Source organism: Octopus bimaculoides, chromosome 2, assembly GCF_046866305.1.
Source record: "Octopus bimaculoides isolate indiv1 chromosome 2, ASM4686630v1, whole genome shotgun sequence".
NCBI classification, from domain to species: Eukaryota; Metazoa; Mollusca; class Cephalopoda; order Octopoda; family Octopodidae; genus Octopus; species Octopus bimaculoides.
In genome coordinates this window covers 17,452,284-17,475,088 of record NC_142929.1, presented here as the reverse complement: position 1 = coordinate 17,475,088, position 22,805 = coordinate 17,452,284, and the positions used below count along the sequence as shown (strand labels likewise).

The 22,805-nt window shown below is 38.4% G+C and overlaps 1 protein-coding gene across 2 annotated transcripts in view; it reads left to right on the top strand.

The window, feature by feature from the left end:
- LOC106879434 (arsenite methyltransferase) overlaps window positions 1–22,805 on the top strand; it is a 48,390-nt gene that overhangs the window by 13,888 nt on the left and 11,697 nt on the right. For both annotated transcript variants that reach the window (XM_052975816.2, XM_089341422.1), the window contains exons 2-4: window positions 4,930–5,080; window positions 9,589–9,725; window positions 15,625–15,694. In XM_052975816.2, the coding sequence (XP_052831776.1) occupies window positions 4,930–5,080; window positions 9,589–9,725; window positions 15,625–15,694 (358 nt within the window). The remainder of the gene's footprint in view (window positions 1–4,929; window positions 5,081–9,588; window positions 9,726–15,624; window positions 15,695–22,805) is intronic.

Below are 22,805 nucleotides of genomic sequence, written 5' to 3'. Positions count from 1 at the left end.
GCTCCTTAAAATTATGGCTTTTAAGTGTTGATTTCTCAGCCCAAGAATTACAGCGTGATGTGCTGCTTGACTGGTCCCCCCTCTCCCTCTCTCTCTCTCTCTCTCTCTTTATATATATATATGATGATGATGATGATGATCTTTTCTCCCGCCATGCCTCTGTCTACCCCTCCATCCTCTCTCTCCCCCTTCGTAGTTTTTCCTTTAAGGTCTTCAGGTTCTGGCTATATATAAATGAGAAACCCATTCTAAATTATCTAGCTGACGTACTACGACGAAATACCCAAGATGCAGATAAGATAGAGATTTTTATTTATTTACGGCCTCAAACATCTCAATACCTTGCGCTTTCTTGTTTCTCTCCATGAAATTCAATTGAATTCAGTTGTTGTCTTAAATTCATGCTTATTCATTTTCTAAGCTTCCTAAATTCATGCTACGTTATATTCTAATCACCCAGAATTCATTGCTCTTTTAAAAAAATTACGATTTATGCATTGTTGTCTCTCAAATATTTAAAATCTACAATTAAGAGCCCTCTCTACTCGCTGGCGGTAACCCGCCCTCCCACCCCCTCCACCGGAAGTTCATTCGTCTGTCATTCCTCTGTCATCCCACCCCCTCCACCGGAAGTTTCATTCCTCTGTCATCCCACCCCCTCCACCGGAAGTTCATTCCTCTGCCATCCCACCCCCTCCACCGGAAGTTCATTCCTCTGTCATCCCACCCCCTCCACCGGAAGTTCATTCCTCTGCCACCCCCCCTCCACCGGAAGTTCATTCCCCTGTCATCCCACCCCTCCACCGGAAGTTCATTCCTCTGTCATCCCACCCCCTCCACCGGAAGTTCATTCCTCTGTCATCGCACCCCCTCCACCGGAAGTTCATTCCTCTGCCATCCCACCCCCTCCACCGGAAGTTCATTTCTCTGTCATCCCGCCCCCTCCACCGGAAGTTCATTCCTCTGTCATCCCACCCCCTCCACCGGAAGTTCATTCCTCTGTCATCCCACCCCTCCACCGGAAGTTCATTCCTCTGTCATCCCACCCCTCCACCGGAAGTTCATTCCTCTGTCATCCCACCCCTCCACCGGAAGTTCATTCCTCTGTCATCCCACCCCCTCCACCGGAAGTTCATTCCTCTGTCATCCCACCCCCTCCACCGGAAGTTCATTCCTCTGTCATCCCGCCCCCTCCACCGGAAGTTCATCCCTTTGTCATCCTGTCAACCTCGGCTGTCTCCCGGAACCCATCTAGTGGCCTTGGCCATCCTCTCCCCTACCTTTGGGTAGCGCATTAAGGTTGAGAAATGTTTGCAGGTTGTAGGTAATGTTTTGCTTATGAATTCTTCCAATTGCAAGTTTTCTTTTCAGGTACACGACACTGCTTTTCCTCTTCCCAGGCTACAGGCCCACACCCCCAACACCCATACTGTTAGGATTGGCACTCTCAACGTCGGCACGCTGAAAGGTAGATCTGGTGAAATTGTTGAGATGCTTGAACGGAGATGCGTAGATATGTGCTGCATCCAGGAAGTAAGATGGAGAGGAGGTTCTGCAAGGTTCCTCACAGGCAAAGAACACAGGTACAAGATTTTCTGGGCAGGGAACACTGACGGGGTCGGGGGCGTAGGAATACTTCTAGCGGAGAAATGGGTGGATAAGGTAATCGAGGTCGTTAGAGTAAGTGACAGAGTACTTAAGATCAGACTAGTGCTTCATCATAGATTAGCTACTGTCATCTCAGCCTATGCACCTCAACCTGGGCTACCAGATGGTCTGAAAGACCAATTCTATGACACCCTCTTGCAAACTACCTCGTCGACGAGTGACAGGGACCTTCTCTTTGTGGCTGGAGACTTCAACGGTCATGTCGGACGTCGTGCTGGGGGCTTCCATGGCATACATGGAGGCTATGGCTTCGGTTCCCGCAACGAGGAGGGAACCAGACTGCTGGAGTTCTGTGATGCAACCAATCTTATAGTCTGCAATACCAACTTCAGGAAACCTGCCAGTCACCTAGTCACCTACCGCTCCGGCAGACACTCTAGCCAAATCGACTACATCCTCGCCAGAAATAGGGAAAGAGGGCGGCTTATAAATGCCAAAACCTACCCTGGCGAAGAATGTACCCCACAACATAGATTAGTAGTTAGCGACTTTGGGATCAAGGCAAAATGGGTGCCCAGAATTAGACAGGCTTGGAGAAGAAGGGTGTGGAAGCTTAAAGACCCTGCAAACGGACAGAGACTTAGAGACAAGTTACTTGAAGCATTTAACGAAATAGAAGGGGATATAGCATCATACAACGTGGAAGACAATTGGAGATTTCTGCGGGACAACCTGTTGAAAGCCACCGACCAGATTTGTGGGTGGTGTAAGGTCCCCTCCCAACCCAGAGTAACGTGGTGGTGGAACAAGGAGGTAGACAGGGCTATTAGACAAAAGAAACAAGCTTGGAAGGACTGGAAGAACGGTGGTAGCAGGGAATTGTACCAATGTGCCAGAAGGGAGGCTAGGCGACAGGTTTATTTAGCCAGAGGGGAAGCAGATAAGGAAAGATTTGCCAATGTTCTGCGCCGTGAGGACCAAAGACTCGAGGTATTTCGGGTTGCAAGACAGTGTAGGAGAGAGAATAGTGATGTTGTAGGAGAGAAATGTGTTCGCATGGATGATGGTACGCTTGCATTAAATGAGGATGCAAAGAAAGAGGTCTGGAGATGCCACTACGATAGATTGCTTAATAAAGAGAATGAATGGGAGAAAGAGAGCCTGCCTTATGTCGACCCAATAGAGGGACCAGCTATCCGAGTTGATAGTACCAGGGTAGATAAAGCAATTAAGAGTATGAAGACCGGGAAAGCCCCCGGCCCATCAGGAATCACTGCAGAGATGCTCAAAATATCTGGCAGTGTTGGCTATAGCCTAGTCACCCGTATTACGAACCAGGTGATACACGAAGGAGTCATACCCTATGACTGGTGTAGCAGCATCATAGTCAACTGCTACAAAGGTAAAGGGGACGCTTTAGATACAAATAATTACAGAGGCATCAAGCTGTTAGATCAGGTTATGAAAGTTACAGAGAGGGTCATAGCCCAACTAATTAGGGAGCGAATCAATTTAGATGAGATGCAGTTTGGGTTCGTGCCAGGTAAAAGCACTACTGATGCCTTATTTCTAGTGAGACAGTTGCAAGAGAAATACCTAGCCAAGGATAAACCTCTGTACCTGGCTTTCGTTGACATGGAGAAAGCCTTTGACAGGGTCCCCCGATCCCTTATCTGGTGGTCAATGAGGAAACTTGGGATAGAAGAATGGCTAGTGAGAGCTGTGCGAGCCATGTACAGAGATGCGGCCAGTAAGGTGAGGGTTGGAAATGAGTACAGCAATGAATTCCGGGTAGAGGTAGGGGTCCACCAAGGTTCCGTCCTCAGCCCCCTATTATTTACCATAGTCCTCCAGGCAATCACAGAGGAGTTCAAGACAGGTTGCCCCTGGGAGCTCCTCTATGCTGATGACCTTGCCCTAATTGCGGAGTCACTATCAGAACTAGAGGAGAAGTTTCAGGTGTGGAAGCAAGGTCTAGAATTGAAGGGCCTTAGAGTCAACCTAGCTAAAACCAAAATCCTAATAAGTAGGAAGGTAGATAAAACACAAACCCCTTCAGGTAGATGGCCCTGCTCAGTATGTAGAAAAGGAGTAGGTAGTAACTCTATAAGATGTACCCGGTGCAAGCTATGGACACATAAGAGGTGCAGCAACATCAAAGGCAGGTTAACTAGCAAGTTAGTTTTTGTTTGTGGCAGATGTTCAGGTGCAATAAAGACTGCAAACAAACAGGAAACAACTTCTATCTCATTCCAGGGTGAAAAACTAGAGGTAGTCGATAGCTTCCGCTATCTGGGCGACCAAGTTAGTAGTGGGGGTGGGTGCGCTGAAAGTGTAGCTGCTAGAATAAGAATAGCCTGGGCAAAGTTTAGAGAGCTCTTACCCCTGCTGGCGACAAAGGGACTCTCACTCAGAGTAAAAGGCAGACTGTATGACGCATGCGTACGAACAACCATGCTACATGGCAGTGAAACATGGGCTGTAACTGCTGAGGACATACGTAAGCTCGCAAGGAATGAAGCCAGTATGCTCCGTTGGATGTGTAATGTCAATGTGAATACCCGTCAGAGTGTAAGTATCTTGAGAGAAAAGCTGAACATTAGAAGCATCAGTTGTGGCGTGCAAGAGAGACGATTGCGCTGGTATGGACATGTGGTGAGAATGGAGGAGGATAGCTGCGTGAAAAAGTGCCACACCCTAACAGTTGAGGGAACCCGTGGAAGAGGTAGGCCCAGGAAGACCTGGGCTGAGGTGGTGAGGCAAGACCTTCGTACATTGGGCCTCACCGAGGCGATGACTACGGACCGAGACCTTTGGAAATGGGCTGTGCGTGAGAAGACCCGGCAAGCCAAGTAAGATCGTTGCCAGTGCCCCTGGACTGGTTCTTGTGCGGGTGGCACATGAGATGCACCATTTTGAGCGTGGCCGTTGCCAGTACCGCCTGACTGGCTCCTGTAGGATTTTCGAGCGAGATCGTTGCCAGTGCCCCTGGACTGGCTTGTGCGGGTGGCACATAAAAGACACCATTTCGAGCGTGGCCGTTTTCGTGCGGGTGACACGTAAAAGCACCCACTACACTCTCTGAGTGGTTGGCGTTAGGAAGGGCATCCAGCTGTAGAAACTCTGCCAAATCAGACTGGAGCCTGGTGTTGCCATCCGGTTTCACCAGTCCTCAGTCAAATCGTCCAACCCATGCTAGCATGGAAAGCGGACGTTAAACGATGATGATGAAACCTGTCCTCAAATATCTTACACACTCTGTATATTTATATAGATAGATACATAGATGCACACAATCATACATATATGTATTTTATTCAGGTATTATGGATGTGGACTTGTGATTCCTGAAAGCCTGGAAGGCATGAAGATCCTTGATTTGGGAAGTGGAAGTGGACAAGATTGTTTTGCATTATCAAAACTGGTTGGAACTGATGGTTACATAGTTGGTATTGATATGACACAAGAACAGGTAAGACAAATCTAGATTCTTCTTTTATTTTTCTAGGACTTTGCAATTTTAGTTGTACTCTTGCACAAATTTTGTAAAATGCTGCTCTATTTTTGATGTGCTCTGAACATGTCCTAATGCTTTTAATGACTTGTAGGGACGTGATATTTCATTATGCAACTATAATATACTACAAAGTCTATTAAACGTTTTTTAAAGTCAGTTCTGTGTTCTACTATTCTTTTGCTCTTTTACTTGTTTCAGTCATTTGACTGCAGCCATGCTGGAGCACTGCCTTTAGTCGAGCAAATCGACCCTAGAACTTATTCTTTGTAAGCCTAGTACTTATTCTGTTGGTCTCTTTTGCCGAACCGCTAAGTTACGGGGATGTAAACACACCAGCATCGGTTGCGAAGCGATGTTGGGGGGACAAACACAGACACACAAACATATACACACACACACACATATATATATATATATAGTTTCCATCTACCAAATCCACTCACAAGGCTTTGGTCGGCCCGAGGCTATAGTAGAAGATACTTGCCCAAGGTGCCATGCAGTGGGACTGAATCCAGAACCATGTGGTTGGTAAGCAAGCTACTTACCACATAGCCACTCCTGCACCTATGTTAGCAGTGTTATTACATCACTTGTTAAGGTTATCTCTACAGATTTTTGGATAGAAATTATAGCCAGCCCTGAATTTGTTATAATGTTCCATATCTGGCGTCTCAGATATGAAACCTAACACAATCAATGCTGGCTATAATTTCTATAGGAAATCTGTAGCGATAACCTCACAAGTGACCTAATGCTGTTGAATGTGGCCAGTTGTCCTATGCCAAGTCTCCATTGCTTTCACACACAACATAGTATGGGAGGCAGAATTGATTAGCTTTATAAAAAAACAACTTCAATTTTGCTTTTACAATTTGTTCTCTACAATTTGGTTTTATATAGGTGTCTGGAAATTTCCTCCCCCAGGCACAGCCTGGGGCAAAGTTGTTTCTTTATTTTTATTAAAACTCTTATTCATGCATGCTGTAAGTCTCCTCGCTTCAGGCCACTGATGTTGCCCAAAGGGTAGGTCTACTGCAGCTTGACTTGCATTTTCCTTCTCCATGCCTCTGAGGTTGTCTAAACAAGATCTCATATAGCTTCGTTCCTGTGTTGTCACAGATGAACTGAGAGCAGAGGTCTCCAAAGTGGTCGATATTAACCCCTGGGAGTTGATTGGACTATTCAAGGGGTCGATAAATGCCTGGAAACTGTACATCTACTTAATTATTATTATTTTTTTTTTTTTCTTGTAAATGCTTGGGGATCAAGAGAAGTCAAGGATTCTGTGAAGGGGTCAGTGATCTATTAAGAAGTTTGGGACACCTGACTTAGAGCATAAAGTGTTGAAACAAACATCGCAAAGTACTTTATTCAGTTTCTCTCTCTCTCTCTCTCTCTCTCTCTCTCTCTCCTCTCTCCCTCACTCTCCCTATAGGCTCATGTGACCTTTGCTTATCCAGATTTCCAAGACATTTGGGCAACAAAAAGTATCATATGCCCCACTGAATTGGATGCTTGTCTGTTGCAGAGATAGCTCCAGCTGCCATTAGCGCTCATTTTCAACTGAGTAGACTGAGACATCAGAAAAGGAAGTGACTTGATCAAAGGCACAACATACTGCTTAGTCCAAGAACTGAACCCACATGCTAATGTTTATGAACCCAACTCTCTAGACACTAGGCCATTTTACCAACATATTTTGCCCAGTGTTCTAACAACCTTGGCATTCCACTACCCTGTGTGTATACATATGATGAATATTTACACAGTTTTTGTCTATCACTAAGCTTTGGTTATACAAAGCTACAGTCGATTGTATTTGGCCTATTTGTCATGCCGTGGGAATGTACCTTAATCCATATGGTCGCAAAGCAAGCTTTTTAATGACATATATGAACCCTCTTCACATAAATCTTTTCTAACTATCCCTGTCCCCAAATGAAGTGTAGAAAGGCAATGAGCACTGTCACTGTCCCCCAGACTAAATCCCCACCCCCACCCCAAATATAAAAATATAAAAAGTAAAGTGATTGTATTTGTTTGTGGGTTTTTTACCATGTTGTTAGTGAGGAAAAAGTAGTATCTGTGGCCATTTATTTTTTATGGTTTCCAAGACTGGTTGGTGTAAGTAATCTTCAAATTGGAGACCTGGTCTGTATATTTGCAGCTGAATGTATTGTGCAAAAGGCATCTTATGACCAGGTGATGGTGTTAAGTTGGACAGCACCAAGAAGTCAAAGAAATACTGCAAAACATCTTTTCTGATGCTCTAAAGATTCTGCTACTTCACTCCCTTAACTGGTACTTTATTTTATAGACCTCAAGGGAATAAAAAGCAAAGATGACCCCAGCAGAATATGAACTCATAGTGCAGAGAGCTATAATGAAAATCACAAAGTATTTTGTTCTATGCTCTAATTTGTTTGCATGCATTAAAACTAAAGTACTGGATTATTTTATTGTCTCAAATATTAGTTCAAAGTCTACTGTTGGATATATATTGTATCCATGTGTAAGGTATTTTTTTGTAATTTCTTTACTAACTCTACTAAATTAGGTTGCATTCTTACCAAAGATGATGCAGCAACTGTGAGATGATACATATGTACAATCTCTATGCTAAGAGGCTAAAAGTGAATTTTATTCATTACAAATCTATATACAAATCCGTCTGGTGAAGCAATAAAATTTTCTATTCAATTCTCTGAGACAAGTGAAGTTTAAGTATCTTGGGGCAGTCGTGGAAGTGCCATGTAAAAGAGCCAGTGTGGTGCCATGTAAAAGCACCCAACACACTCGGTAAAGTGGTTGGCATTAGGAAGGAAATTCAGCCATAGAAACCATGCCAAATCAGACAGGAGTCTGGTGCAGCCTCACCCAGCTTGCCAGCCCCGGTCAGACCATCTGATCTATGCCAGCATGGACAACGAACGTTAAATGATGATGATGTTGATGGGGCAGTATTTACGAATGATGGGGAAAACAGGAGGCTGAATTGGATGTTAAATTTGCAACTGCTGGCACAATAATGTACTTGATCCAGCATTCAATCCTCAGAAGAGTAGATGCTGGCAAAAAAACCAAATTTGGGATCTATTTTAAAACGGGGGGCCACATTTTTCATTAATGTTTTACGTAGTGTTTTTGGTACCGAAAGACTTTCAAACTTCGTATACTTATCTATTTTGTGTTATAGAACAGAAAAATATTTTTGTATTCGAATTTATTTCATGTAAAAAATTGTCTTATTTCGATAATTTCAACCAATCACTGACAAGTATTCAGTTGTTTACATTTACTCCTTTGGCTGATTAAGCGATGTAAAGCGTATTTAATCTCCATACCTTCGTTTTATTTGCTTTTTTCATTTTAAATTTACTTTAACCCTAACCCTAGGGTTAGGGTTAGGGTTAATTATTTCAGAATCGTTTGTTTATGTAGTCGGCACTTAATGTATATCGGCTGAATGGACGTCAGTGATTGGTTGAAATTACAGAAATACGACAACTTCAACATGGAATAACTTATGGATTTCTTTTTTTTTTTAAGAAGACTAAGAGAAAAAGATGTTTTATATGACACATTCTACCAGTGTTCCAAGTTTCAAAGTGTTTCGTTAATGAAAAATGTGGCCCCCGTTTTAAAAAAGATCCCAAATTTGTTATCTTCAGTTCAGTTTCCATGCTTATTCTCATCTACGGTCACGAGTATTGGGTAATGACTGAAATTGTATGACTGTGAAAACAAGCGGCTGAAATGGGGGTTCCCCAGAAGGGTCTTTGAAGTAACGTTACTTGATAGGATGCATGGATCAAGATGTCTCTCCAGGTTGAGCTGCTATTTCTCTACATTGAGAAGTCACAGCTCTGGCACAAAGGCCATGAAATTAGAACATTGCAGGGAAGAAATGCATGATGGACTCTTCCAGCCAAACCAACTGGCAGAAGACTTAGGGGTAGATCAAGAATGAGAGGGTTGGATAATATCTGTAGTCTAGTTGGTCATGGTTGGGAATGCAACCAGAAGGTTGCTTCTGATAAGACCCTAATGAAGGAGGTACCTGAGGACTCTACCCACAAAAATTTCTCAGGAATAGTGAATAGAAAAGATGGATGGATGGCATTCAAGTTTCATTATAAATCAGTTTAACCCTTTAGCATTCAAATGATTCTGTCAAATGTAATACTTTTTCATACACATTGTTTTTAATGTAAAACCAAGTAGCCACAAAATGTACCAAATGAAATTGTATATTTTATAGTGGCATTGAAGGGTAGATGTGATAGGCTGGATCTAGTTGGTTAGAACATAAAACAGGTCGCTTATTTGGGCCAGATATGACTGTTTTAAATGCTACAGGTTTAAAGAAACTGAATCTGTAACAGAAATATTCACAAGTAAAATTAATCATAAATGCACCTGAATTTCAATGTCTTATGCATATATATTTCTCCTTATTCCAGCTTGATGTTGCTAATCAGTATATAGACTACCACACCAAACTCTATGACTACAAAACCTCAAATGTTAAATTTGTTAAGGGCTATATCGAACACCTTACAGATGCAGGCCTCAAGGAAAATTATTTTGACATCATTATGTATGTATATAGATTTTTATTTTAATCACTTCAAAATTGTATTCCAAAACACTATTTGCAGGGGATTCTATAACCCTTATTTTATATATCAGTTTATATATAACCCTGAATAAAAAGTATTCCTTGTTAAGATACTTTTGCTGGTTGTTCGACCTTGCTGTAGAGTGGTTGTTATTGTTTAGGGCCCAGTTAAATGCTGACTCATAATAGAAGAGTAAACTTGATGGTGTAGGCTCATAATTAAAACATGGCTGTTGTTGGAGGTGATGGCAAATTGATCACTGATGTGTTGGATGAGGGCTACAAACCCTGGACTACACCTGAGTTGATAAAAGTATTTTATGTGCACAGTAGCACCATTCAAGCATGGTCGATGCCAGTACCTCCTGACTGGCCCTCATGCCTGTGACACATAAAAAGCACCCACTACACTCTTGGAGTGGTTGGCGTTAGGAAGGGCATCCAGCTGTAGAAACCATGCCAGATCAGATTGGTGCCTGGTGCAGCCTTCTGGCTTGCCAGTCCTCAGTCAAACTGTCCAACCCATGCCAGCATAGGAAGCAAACGTTAAACGATGATGATGATGAATTTCAAGTATGATGGGTATAAATGAATGATTTGCTCCAGAAATTTAGGAACATTGACCATAGAATAGATCTGGTCAGTTAGAATATAAATTTAATTGATTAAGCTGTCCTGAGATAACAGCTACCTTTACTCCTAAGGAAGGGATTGTTCAAGACTAGAGAAATCTCTATCAGTCTATGTCATAATTCTGTGACATGACAAGGAGCTATTGATCTAAGAAATGAGAAATAGATAAAGTCTATAAGTAGAGAATTTCAACAAGAGATTTGTGTGCCAGCCAGAAATAATCAGAAGTTCTGCTGTTATTGAAGGTAGCAATACTGCTTTGACTAAATTCCTCAAGGGTGAAAGGTAACTAGTGAATAACATAGAAGAATAGTTCTTCAGTAGATCTGTACAAGTTTTGTAAACTTGTACAGATCTACTGAAGAACCATTTCTGCCAGAACAGATTGGTGTCTGGTGCAGCCTCCTCGCTTGCCAGTCCTCAGTCAAACCGTCCAACCCATGCCAGCATGGAAAGTAGATGTTAAACGATTATGATGATGATGGTATGTGACCTGGTTCAGAATACAACCAATGATTAACTAGTCAATTGTGTTGTAAATGCTTAGAGGAGGAGGAGGAGGAGGATGATGATGATGATGGTGATGGTGATGGTGATGGTGATGATGATGATGATGCATTTTATAAAAGCTGCAAAACTCTTTGGGATATGTTTTTCCATTGACATTCATTTTGCTTTCATAGTTGAACAATTGTGAAAAATTTCTCATACTTGGAAATGAAGGGGCCTAGTGTCCTTTATCAGCAAACTATTAAGATGTGTAGAAAATGTTATTTTGATTTGTGGATATTTAAAAAAAAAATTTTGCATTCATTATATTAAAAATTCTGTTTATATTTTTGGTTTCATTGTATAGTTAAGGTTCCTATATAAGTAACATTCAGGTACACATTGACATAAGCAGAAATTGCAATAAATTATTTGAGTTCAGCATATAGTCAGTAATAAGTTACTGTGACTTTGTTACACATGCCTCTTGTTTCAGGTGGATTTCCTGAAAAATCACACTTTCTCTCCAACCATTCCCGTCTTACATGGTATTTCAATGTCATATATATGTAACTCAACATCACAAGAGTTGATCAATGTATGTCATTTTGGGTTGTCCAATATGAGAATTCCTGTGGTTCAGGATCCACAAAAGGAGCTCACTCACTAATTTATCTTTGCTTCGGTAGCAGTTACCATTATATCTTGTCCTCAGCTCATGAATGATTGATGATATATGTTGGAGATATTTCCATAAAGCTCGTCTTTCATTGGATGTTGTTTCCATGATTTGTTGAGAGCAGCATGCAACATGTGTATATAGGTCCCATCAAGCTTGCTTTCTTTATTTGTCAGAGTTCATGCTGATGAAACATTAGGAAGAACTAATTCTTTTCTACTTTAGGCACAAGGCCTGAAATGAAATTTTTGGGGAGGGTACCAGTTGATTAGATTGACCCAGTACACAACTGGTACTTAATTTATCGACCCCGAAAGGATGAAAGCAAAGTCAACTTCGGCAGAATTTGAACTCAGAAAGTAAGGGAGAACTAATTCTCTTATGGCTCTGAAAAATTTGCTTTCATCCTGTCAGGCAGAGTAGATTTCCAAATCATTCTTAATTGGTTCAGGACACCCTATTCTTTTGCAATGCAGGTTGATACATTTTTCTCAGTGGATAAGATATCACTTCTGTGATAAGTGAAATGACTTTCTTCAGAGGTGTACCACTCAACAAGTTGATCTGGCCATTCTAGTTAAAGCATACACATTTAGCCTTCCCAGCATTCACATAGACTGATCATAGAAGCTGCCTCTTCTAGTGCATGCAACAATTTTTCAGCACTTGTTACCTTATCAGCAAACAGTGCAAAGTTGTCCTCAAAATCAGCATCAATGATTTCTTTCTTTTAGTTCACTATCTCTTTCTTTTAGTTTACTAGGGTGCTAGTGCATTGCCCCGTAGTACTCCTACCTGAATATCAAAAGAGTCTATGTCAACATTGGGGGATTGCACCATTGATTTTGTATTCTTATACAGCATCAAGATTGCAGCTGTTGTTTCTTTCCTTATTCCATAGGTACTCAGTATTTTGGTTATCTTTTCTTAATGCACTGAATCAAAGACCTTCAAGAAGTTCAGAAGTTCATTTTTATTCTCGTTTGTGAGAGCAGTGTGTGTGTGTATGTATTTATCACTTTGTTACCACTTGCCAACTGGTGTGGGTGTGTTTACGTCTTCATAACTTAGTGGACCAACAAAAGAGATTGATATGATAGTGCCTATTTCAAAAAAATAAGTGCTGGCATTGATTTGCTTGACTAAAATTTTTGAAGGTGGTGCCCCAGCATGGCCACAGTCTAATGACTGAAACAAATAAAAGATGAAAGATAATCAATGGTAACATCTAAGGGTCATGAGGATTAATGAAAATATTTCATTGAGTCAATCACAGGCTAAAGGAGTTAACCGTTTAGTGTTTAGATTACTCTGTCAAATGTAATACTTATTTATTCACATTGTTTTGAATTAATTGTGCCTTGTCTCATAGCTTCAAGATTTTGATGATGTGATTATTTATCTTTAGAATGACATTGTCGAGTAGGTGTGAGAGGCTGAATCTCATAAGTTTGACTATAAAACAAGGATGATATTCTGGCCAAATATGGCCAGTTTAAACACTAAAGGGTTAATAATGGAAAGAATAAAACTGTGCTCTTTTGCTGCTTGATTTAAAACAATATTTTTTACAAATCTTTTCTACAATTAAGATTTATTTATGAAGAAATTTATAATGTGATTAACAGTAAAATATAATAGAACCAGAATCTGAACTTTAATAATCTGTAATTCATTGAAATAATAACAATAATTTGAATAATTTTGATTGTCTTGAGATTTGGTTATATTTAATCCCCTTGAGACACCTGGGTTGATTGATCGGCTCAAGCTGAAAGGACTTTGAGGCTGAAACATCGGGCCAATGAAACAAACGCTTTGAAATGTAATAACCAATCAGAGATCATCTTTCAGTAGATATAATATAAAATTATATAATATATATATAGTTTTACATACTAATAAAGTAGCTTTAACTACTTTATCCTTTGTTTTCAACATGCACAACAGAAAAAAAATTTGGTCTTTTTGGTTACACATACCAAAACACTGTCTCAAAAGGGTTAAACATGAAATACTGACTTCTGTCATTTAAGTCTGTTCTATATTGAATGAAGTCCAGGCTTTCTGGGGGAGACTTGCATAGGTTGAAAAGGGTGAACAAATTGTTATTCTTAAAACTAATAGAATTTTAACTACTACAAAATCACAGCAAAAGTGTAATGATGGTTTGGATGTGAATTCTATTTTTACTTTTCATTAATAAAAATATGAGGAGCTGATAAAATTGCACCTATATTTTTGGTGAAGACCTGGTCACTTTGAGAACTGCTTATTCAAACACATGAAAGCAAGGGCTTCTAGGATGGTCTCTACAACCACTGGCAACACCATTTTGTGGGCAACTGTTGCTGCTATCACATTTGCCTGATAAAAGTGGGTCACTGTCTGTTTGGCAATCAAAATAGCTGGGTCTCTTAAATTTACATTTCTAATCCATTCACTTCTGATGATAGACCTTTATGCTTGAAAGGTTACTCAACCCTCATAACATTGCTAGAAGCTCTCTTTTTTCATTATTTGTGATTCCTGATGGGCCAGGTGCTTTCCTTGTCTTCATATCCTTGCTTTATCTACCTGGGTACTGTTGGGTGCAAATAAGTGGAATTAATTGTAACAAAATATGTGTAGGTGTGTGCATGTTTGTAAAAGCTACTCCACCTATAGGTATAGTAGCTTTTATGCTTCAACTAATACATCTGTTCTCAAAATAAGAAGTATAATGCATCTATTATATATATATTTTTAACATTAGTAATTGTGTTTCAGATAAAGTCATCTTGTATGTTTGTCTTTATTCTTTAACTGTTCTATTTTTGAAAATAAAACACTTAATTTGTACTAGTTTTAGCCAAAAACAGGGTAGGCCAACTCGAATTACATTGCAGGCCACTTTAGTCACAGAAAGTTTTTTGAGGGCCGCTTTTATATTGACAGAATTGAAAGCATTTTTGCTTTCTCATGCTATTATTACAATAATGAATAAATGATCGTTGATTCAACATGAAATATTATCATTGCAAAAACGGTAGTATCTTTCTTTTTTACTTTTCATTTCAATCTTTAATTTTTGATAAAATTAAAAAAATGTTTGTGTAAATAAACCCATTTCAAGAAAGTATCAAGCGGGCTGCAAAATAGAAGTCTGCAGGCTACATGTGGCCTGTGGGTCTCAGGTTGGCCAACCCTGGCCTAAAACTTTGAAAAGCTAGGTGTCTACATTCTTATTCAATTTATCACCATTTTGAGCTAGACATGAAAAGCTAATTTTCTTTTTCAAGAGATTGTATGTGAGTGTGTGTGTGTATGTGTATGCATTTTTCTTTTTTAATTGAGATTTAGTTACCTTTCATTTTTATAGGGTTTAAATATTCTTTTCTTTTAAATCTTTTTCTTTAATCATCATCATCATCATTTAACGTCCGCTTTCCATGCTAGCATGGGTTGGACGATTGACTGAGGACTGGTGGACCAGGAGGCGACACCAGGCTCCAATCTGATTTGGCAGAGTTTCTACAGCTGGATGCCCTTCCTAACGCCAACCACTCCAAGAGTGTAGCGGGTGCTTTTACGTGTCGACGGCACGAGGGCCAGTCAGGCGGGTACTGGCGACGGCCATGCTCGAAATGGTGTATTTTACGTGCCACCTGCACAGAAGCCAGTCCATTGGCACTGGCAACAATCTTGTTAAAATAGGTCTTTCTTCAGTTCAGAAATGTCAGGAGGTTTCATCACCTAAAAATTCATCTGAAAAATATGCATATATGAAGAAATAAATCATTTATAATTATCTTGATTACAGTGCTTTGTATCATAAAAGTATTGTCGATACTTATGAGGTGCCAGTTTATGCCTTATTTTTATTGTTTATATATCTTCATTAAGAAACATTTCTCATAGCCCCAGCAAACAAATTAGAAAAGGCATTGTCCCAATGGCAAAGGAGAAGTGTATACTTTCAGTAAAATATACTGAATTGATATAGAGAAGCTAAAACACATTGATAATTCACATACTGTAATATAAACAACATAGGCCATCCTAAACAGAATTCTTTTTTTTATGTCTTAATTTTAGCTCCAACTGTGTTATCAACTTGTCTCCAAACAAAAAAGCAGTGTTGGCTCAAGCTTATAAGATACTAAAAGTGAGTTTTTGCTTTTATTTAAAAAATTATTATTTTGTTTAACTGAAATCAGAAAAAAATTTTTATACATTTAACCTGGCCCGAATATTCTACATGTTTTATATTCAAACGGGCGATATCTAGCCTCCCATGCCTAACCTACATTGACATTCTAAAAATAAACAATCACATCATTGAAACATCAAAGCTATAAGATAATGCATGATTAATTCAAAACAATTTGAGTGAAAAAGTATTACATTTAACAGAGTAATCTGAACACTAAAGGGTTAAACCAAAATTGAGTCTATTTGTACGTTTTGCAAACATTCATAGGCGTGGCTGGGTTCAGTTCCACTGTGTGACACTCTGGGCAGATGTCTTCTACTATAGATCTGTCCAACTAAGGCCTTGAGAGTGAATTTGGATGATGGAAACTAAAAGAAGCCCATTGTATATGTGTGTGTGTGTGTGTGTCTTTGTGCCTGTGTTTGTCTCCTACCACCACTTGACAATTAGTGTCGGTGTGTTTACGTGCTCTTAACTGAGTGGTTCGGCAAAAGGGCCCAATAGATTAAGAACCGGGCTTAAAAGAAGAAAGTAAGTCACTGAGATCAGTTTATTCAACTAAAAAATCTTCAAGGTGATGCTCCAGCATAGCCACAGTCTAATGCTTGAAACAAGTAAAAGATATAAGACACATCTCTTCATACTTACTTGTGTGACTATATGCATATGTGCACACCTATATATCTGTATGTACAAATATCTGTGTGTGTGTATGTATATGTGTAGATGAGAGTATATGTTTATATGAATATATGAATATGAATATATATATATATATATATATATATATATATATATATAAATATATACATGTATAAGGGATGACCACTAGGTGGACATCCAATATGCTAGAAAGAGGTCATCAACGACCAAACCACAAAGAAAAATAATGTTCTCCAGAAAAATTTCGCAAAACGCCAGAACAGGACAAAATGAGAAATATACAGAATAAAGAGTTTCTCATTTTGTCCTGTTCTGGCATTTTGCGAAATTTTTCTGGAGAACATTATTTTTCTTTGTGGCTAGGTCGTTGATGACCTCTTTCTAGCATATTAGATGTCCACCTAGTGGTCATCCCTTATACACGTGTAATACAATTTTTTCTGAATTTTCAGATTTTTTTTATATGCTAGGCCACTTGGTTTTAAATTGAATTATTATTCAATTTATCACCCTATCTATCTATCTATCTATCTATCTATCTATCTATCTATCTATCTATCTATCTATCTATCTATCTATATATATATATATATATATATATATATATATATATATATATATATATAATCAGTCATACTGATTATATATATATATATATAATCAGTCATACTGATTTATAATCTTGTTTCTAAATAACCTGCTTGTCCTTTGACCTTGGCTTAAAATTGCTAAGCAGGGAATGAGTACATGTAATATTCCTCTCCTTCCTCTCGACACTTTCCAAACATCTGGCATTCCTTAGCTATGGTTATTTTTTATCTCTCACCCTTTATAACTAAATTGTTTCATTGCTATATAATGATTATTTCTTTTTTCTTTATATTTTACTTTTTATAATTATTATTCTATTTCTTTATCTTCATAATGTCTTTTATTTCTTTTTAATTATTTTCTGCACTTAATCAAAAGCTATCTTCTGCTCCTAGTTTTTCTATATATTCAAATATGATAAATTCCTTGTAATCATTTTTCATATTTTTTGTCTGAAGACAGATGTGAAACTTAAGGTTACAAAATGTAAAATGTTGGGTTTGGTATGTATGTGTGTGTGTGTGTGTGTGTATATATATATATATATATATATATATATATATATATATATATATATATATATAAGGATAAGATTGATATTTCAAATATTGATCCTATCAAGTGGTCAGCATGGGGATAAAAACCATCAAAGGTAATAATTATTTAAAATTATTTAAAATTATAATACAGGGTATCAAGAGATACCACCACGCTGAAAAGATAGCAGTCAAATCCTGACTCTAAAACCACAATAAATGTCCGCATGGCACGAGTAACGAAGACGAAGACCAAATAAACCAGTAAAAATAATAATATACTCAAGTATATTCCACTGATGAAGGCAGAGCATTATTATTTATGCAAAGCCAGAAATCCAGGATTTGGAATTATCTTATTATTTTTACTGGTTTATTTGGTCTTCGTCTTCGCTACTCGTGCCATGCAGACATTTATTGTGGTTTTAGAGTCAGGATTTGACTGCTATTTTTTCAGCGTGGTGGTATCTCTTGATACCCTTTATTATAATTTTAATTTTATATACATATATATATATATATATATAAGAAAATGACTCTCCCCAGACACAACAGTATATATATAAATATATATATATATATACATGTCTCTTAAAGGATAGAGCTCAAAATCAATGCATTGAAGATACTTTATTGCAGCAACAATTATAATAATAACAGAAACAACCACAATAAGCCAAACCTATGCACATTTCAATAGGGTATCCCGGAAAAATAAACCACATCATAAGATGTCTCGTAAAATATTGTAACAAATTACAACATATTACAAATTTCTGGATACTCCATCTCATCAGGGTCGCATTATTGCCATCACCAATACCATTATTAGCAAAACACACACATCATCCAAGAGGGTGAAAGAATAATCGACGGCACGCAACCTACCATCGTTATTTTCTTACAGAGTGTAAACAAACCAGTCAACCGAAATCCAGCGACGTACACCGCCCGGTTTACAGCGTAAAAATCCCTTGCCAAAAATTCATCCCCCCTGTACATCAAGATTTCCTATCGGATCTTCCTATAACGATAGTGTATTAATTAATTCATTAATTATACCCGCCCACGCCCACGCACCGCACACCACCACCCACATGCCCACACCTACCCCCCCACACACATATACCTATACTTAGATACACACACCAATATATATTTATATGTATTTTTTATGTATAACCATACACCCAAACACATATACACACAAACATATATACACTCACATATGCATGCATATACCTATACACACATACAGATACACATGCACCCACACAAACGCGCACAGATACACACACACACCCATTTACATATATACGCATACATACTCACATACACACATGCGTACATATGTACATACACACATATAGCTATACCTCCATATATACATCGATACATATGCACATACACACACACAAGCTTATATATGTTTACATGTACACACATGCACATACGTCTCCATACACACATACACTCTCACGTGTCTCCACATGTATACCTACACCCATATACATATACACTCATATATTTGCGCCACAGACCTAATTCCAGTAAGATATATAGAGATGAATATACCTCTTCCTTAATTTCGAACTTGTGCCTATACACATTCCGGTAATTCCTATTTATAAAATGCATACGTATGTCTATACATATGTAGACATCTGTAAGCTTTAAACGTTATTTTATTAACTAGGTGACCCTTGGAAAAAAGTATGGAAAATAATTCCAAGTTACATAACGAACAAGTACTTTTACCCTTGTCGTACGGCATCGATTTGCCTACTAACAACCATTCAAGGGAGTAATCCTTTTTCTCATCTTTCAATTTCCAAACTAAATTACTAAGCGCCGTACTATATTGCTTACTCCTATCCCTAAAGGAAGAGTAATGATTAGAAATTCGTTTCGAGACCTCAAGTGACGAAGCCCCGATATAACTCCAAATCTTCTTATCCGTTATAACATTACACCTATAGACAATGTTTTTAGTTTTAGCATTTGCACTAAGGAATCTTATTCCATTAGGGTTATCTTCAGATATTTCTATTAGTTTATTACCAAAGTTAGTGGTATTATCCATATCCTTTTGGTCTTGACTAACATCTCGACCATTGCCTGTATTATTATTATATATATATATGTATGTATATATATATATATATGTATGTATATATATATATATATGTATGTATATATATATATATATGTATGTATATATATATATATATATGTATGTATATATATATATATATGTATGTATATATATATATATATGTATGTATATATATATATATATGTATGTATATATATATATATATATGTATGTATATATATATATGTATGTATATATATATATATATGTATGTATATATATATATATATGTATGTATATATATATATATATATGTATGTATATATATATATATGTATATATATATATATATATGTATGTATATATATATATATATATATATATATATATATATATATATATATACATATATATAGTTGAAATTTATAGAAAATCAAGTCGAAGACAGGTATATGAACGAGCAGGTGTATTAGTTCGATGCTTGGGAAAATGATAAAGTATTTTGTTTCGAGCTTACGCTCTTCAACAGAAAGGAATAAGAGAAAATAAACAGAGAGAGAATGAAAAAAAAACTTGTAGATTTGTCTTTCTGTGGTATGTAACCCTATCTTTGCATATTTTTACATCTGTACCTGTGTGTGTCTATGTGTTAAGTCAAAGTGAAGATCAAATAAATAGTGCGTGTATTTATTGGCAAAGAAAAAATAAAAATAAAATGACCATATGACCATCCCCAATATACAATATATATATATATATATATATATGTGTGTGTGTGTGTGAAGAAGTGTAATACACTAAAAGTGGAGGGAACCTGTGGAAGAGGCAGACCCAAGTAGACATGGGATGGGGTTGTGAAGCATGACTTTTGAATGTTGGGCATCACTGAGGCAATAACCGGGACCTTTGGAGATATGCCATGCTTGAGAAGACCCAGCAAGCCAAGTGAGATCGTAGTCGGGGCCGATGCCAGTGTCGCATAACTGGCTCATTTCAAAAAGCACCCTACAACCGTTGGGCAATATACTGTGCTTGTCAAGACCTGTTGGACCAAATGAAAGTGTAGTTTTGGCTGATGACAGTGTTACCTGAGTGGCTTTCATGCCGGTGGCACGTAAAAGCACCATTTGAGCATGGCCGACTCCAGTGCCACCTGACTGGCACGTAAAATGCACCATTCAGTCGTGGCTAATGCCAATGTTGCCTGACTTCCACCCATGCTGGTGGCACGTAAAATGCACCATTTGTGTGTGACTGATGCCAGTGCCACTTGACTGGCATCCATGACAGTGGTACACAAAAAGAACCATTTGAGCGTGGCCGATATCACTGCTGCCTGACTGGCACGTAAAAAACACTGTTTGAGCCTGGTCAATACCAGTGCTGCCTGACTGGCTCCCGTGCCAGTGGAATGCAAAAGCACCTACTACACTCTCAGAGTGGTTGGTGTTAGGAAGGGCATCCAGCTGTAGAAACGTTGCCAAATCAGATTGGAGCCTGGTGTAGCCTCCCAGCTTGCCAGTTTTCAGTCAAACTGTCCAGCCCATGCCAGTATGGAAAGTGGACGTTAAACGATGATGATGATACATACATACATACATACATAATTATATGTATGTATGTATGTATATATATATATAATACAAAATGGGACAAGAACGCAAAACATCCAGACAGTTAGGTGATACAAGAAAGGGACAAGATAGACGATACAAAGAAAACAAGGACAGGTCATTTGGTGTTTTCTTTCCTCAGTCGAGATCCAGATTATCTTTGCAATTTCGGCTGGTTATTCTCGATATTGCTCCAATCTGGCCAGTCTCAAGGAAAAACTAAGCTAAGAACATTAGATTCCTTTGAAGAAAGCAGCGAATGTATGTATATATATATGTGTGTGTGTGTGTGTCCTTAACTTAGCAGTTTTGCCAGAGACCAATAGAATAAGTACCAGGTTTAAAAAAACATAAGTACTAAGGTTGATTTGCTCAACTAAATTCCTCAAGGCAGTGCCTTAGCATGGCTGTAGTCCAATGACTGAAGCAAGTAAAAGACAAAAGATGTGTATACATGGTCTCATCAATAAGTATCCGGACTGTTGCCAGAGTAATGAAGCTAAAGTATGCAGAGTGAAGCCACTGAGCACAGACTGACCTTGAACTCTGCTCTGCATGTGCACTAAGTTTTAACATTCAAGCTCACTTCCGCTGTGTACAGCAGTGCTTGGAAGGGAGGTGTGTAGCGTGTGATTATCACATTGACCATGACAGAGAAAATTGAGCAGAGAATCTGCATCAAATTTTGATAACAGCTTGGTGGTACCTGCTCTGAGGCCTATGCAAATTATTCAAAAAGTTTTCATCTTTCTCGATACAATCAAGTAGATTTTGTGCAACTGAAACCTGAGTGTCTTTTTGGTTAGCTGAAAGCAGTTTTAGTGCAAACTTGGCAGACGTCCATCTCATGCCCAAACCTTCAGTGGTAATGGACTGAATCGAACCGTAACTAATCTGCACATCCTCTGATACCACATAGATGGAATGGTATCCTAATAACTTAACTCAGCATAACTCCTAGCTCCATACATATAAACCCCAAAAACACCAACTGACCCCCTTAACTACACTAACCCTCATTATTCCAACTATGATTCCACTACTAACATCTGGTCCTTAAATTTGCCACAACACCCAACTATACTGCTTGTAAAAATAGGGAATGATACACACAATACCACCAGGCACGATAATTTTCATAGTATACAACCCCACAACACCACCCTCAACTCCCTAACAAATATTAATCTTAATGCCAGCTATAATAACGAACCTAGTACCGGTTCCTAACTAAATAACAATCCCCTCACAAGTTCATCTGGAACACCCCCACTAAACCTATGCAACTTCAGACACCCAACCTCTTGTTCTTTAGATAACCGCTATCTCACAAAAAACATAGTTTACAAGTGTACAATATCAGCTGCCAACTACATACATATTGGGTCATGCAGCGCAACCTTCAAAGCTAGAGTGAGCAACCACTACTCCAGTTTCAAGTTCGAAACAAAATCCAACAGTACATCGTTATCTCAGCTTATCAATAAACTAAAGATTGATTCAACTCCTTACACTCTCAAGTGGTCCATAGTCACCTGCGCCAAACTATACAGCTGCTATAATAA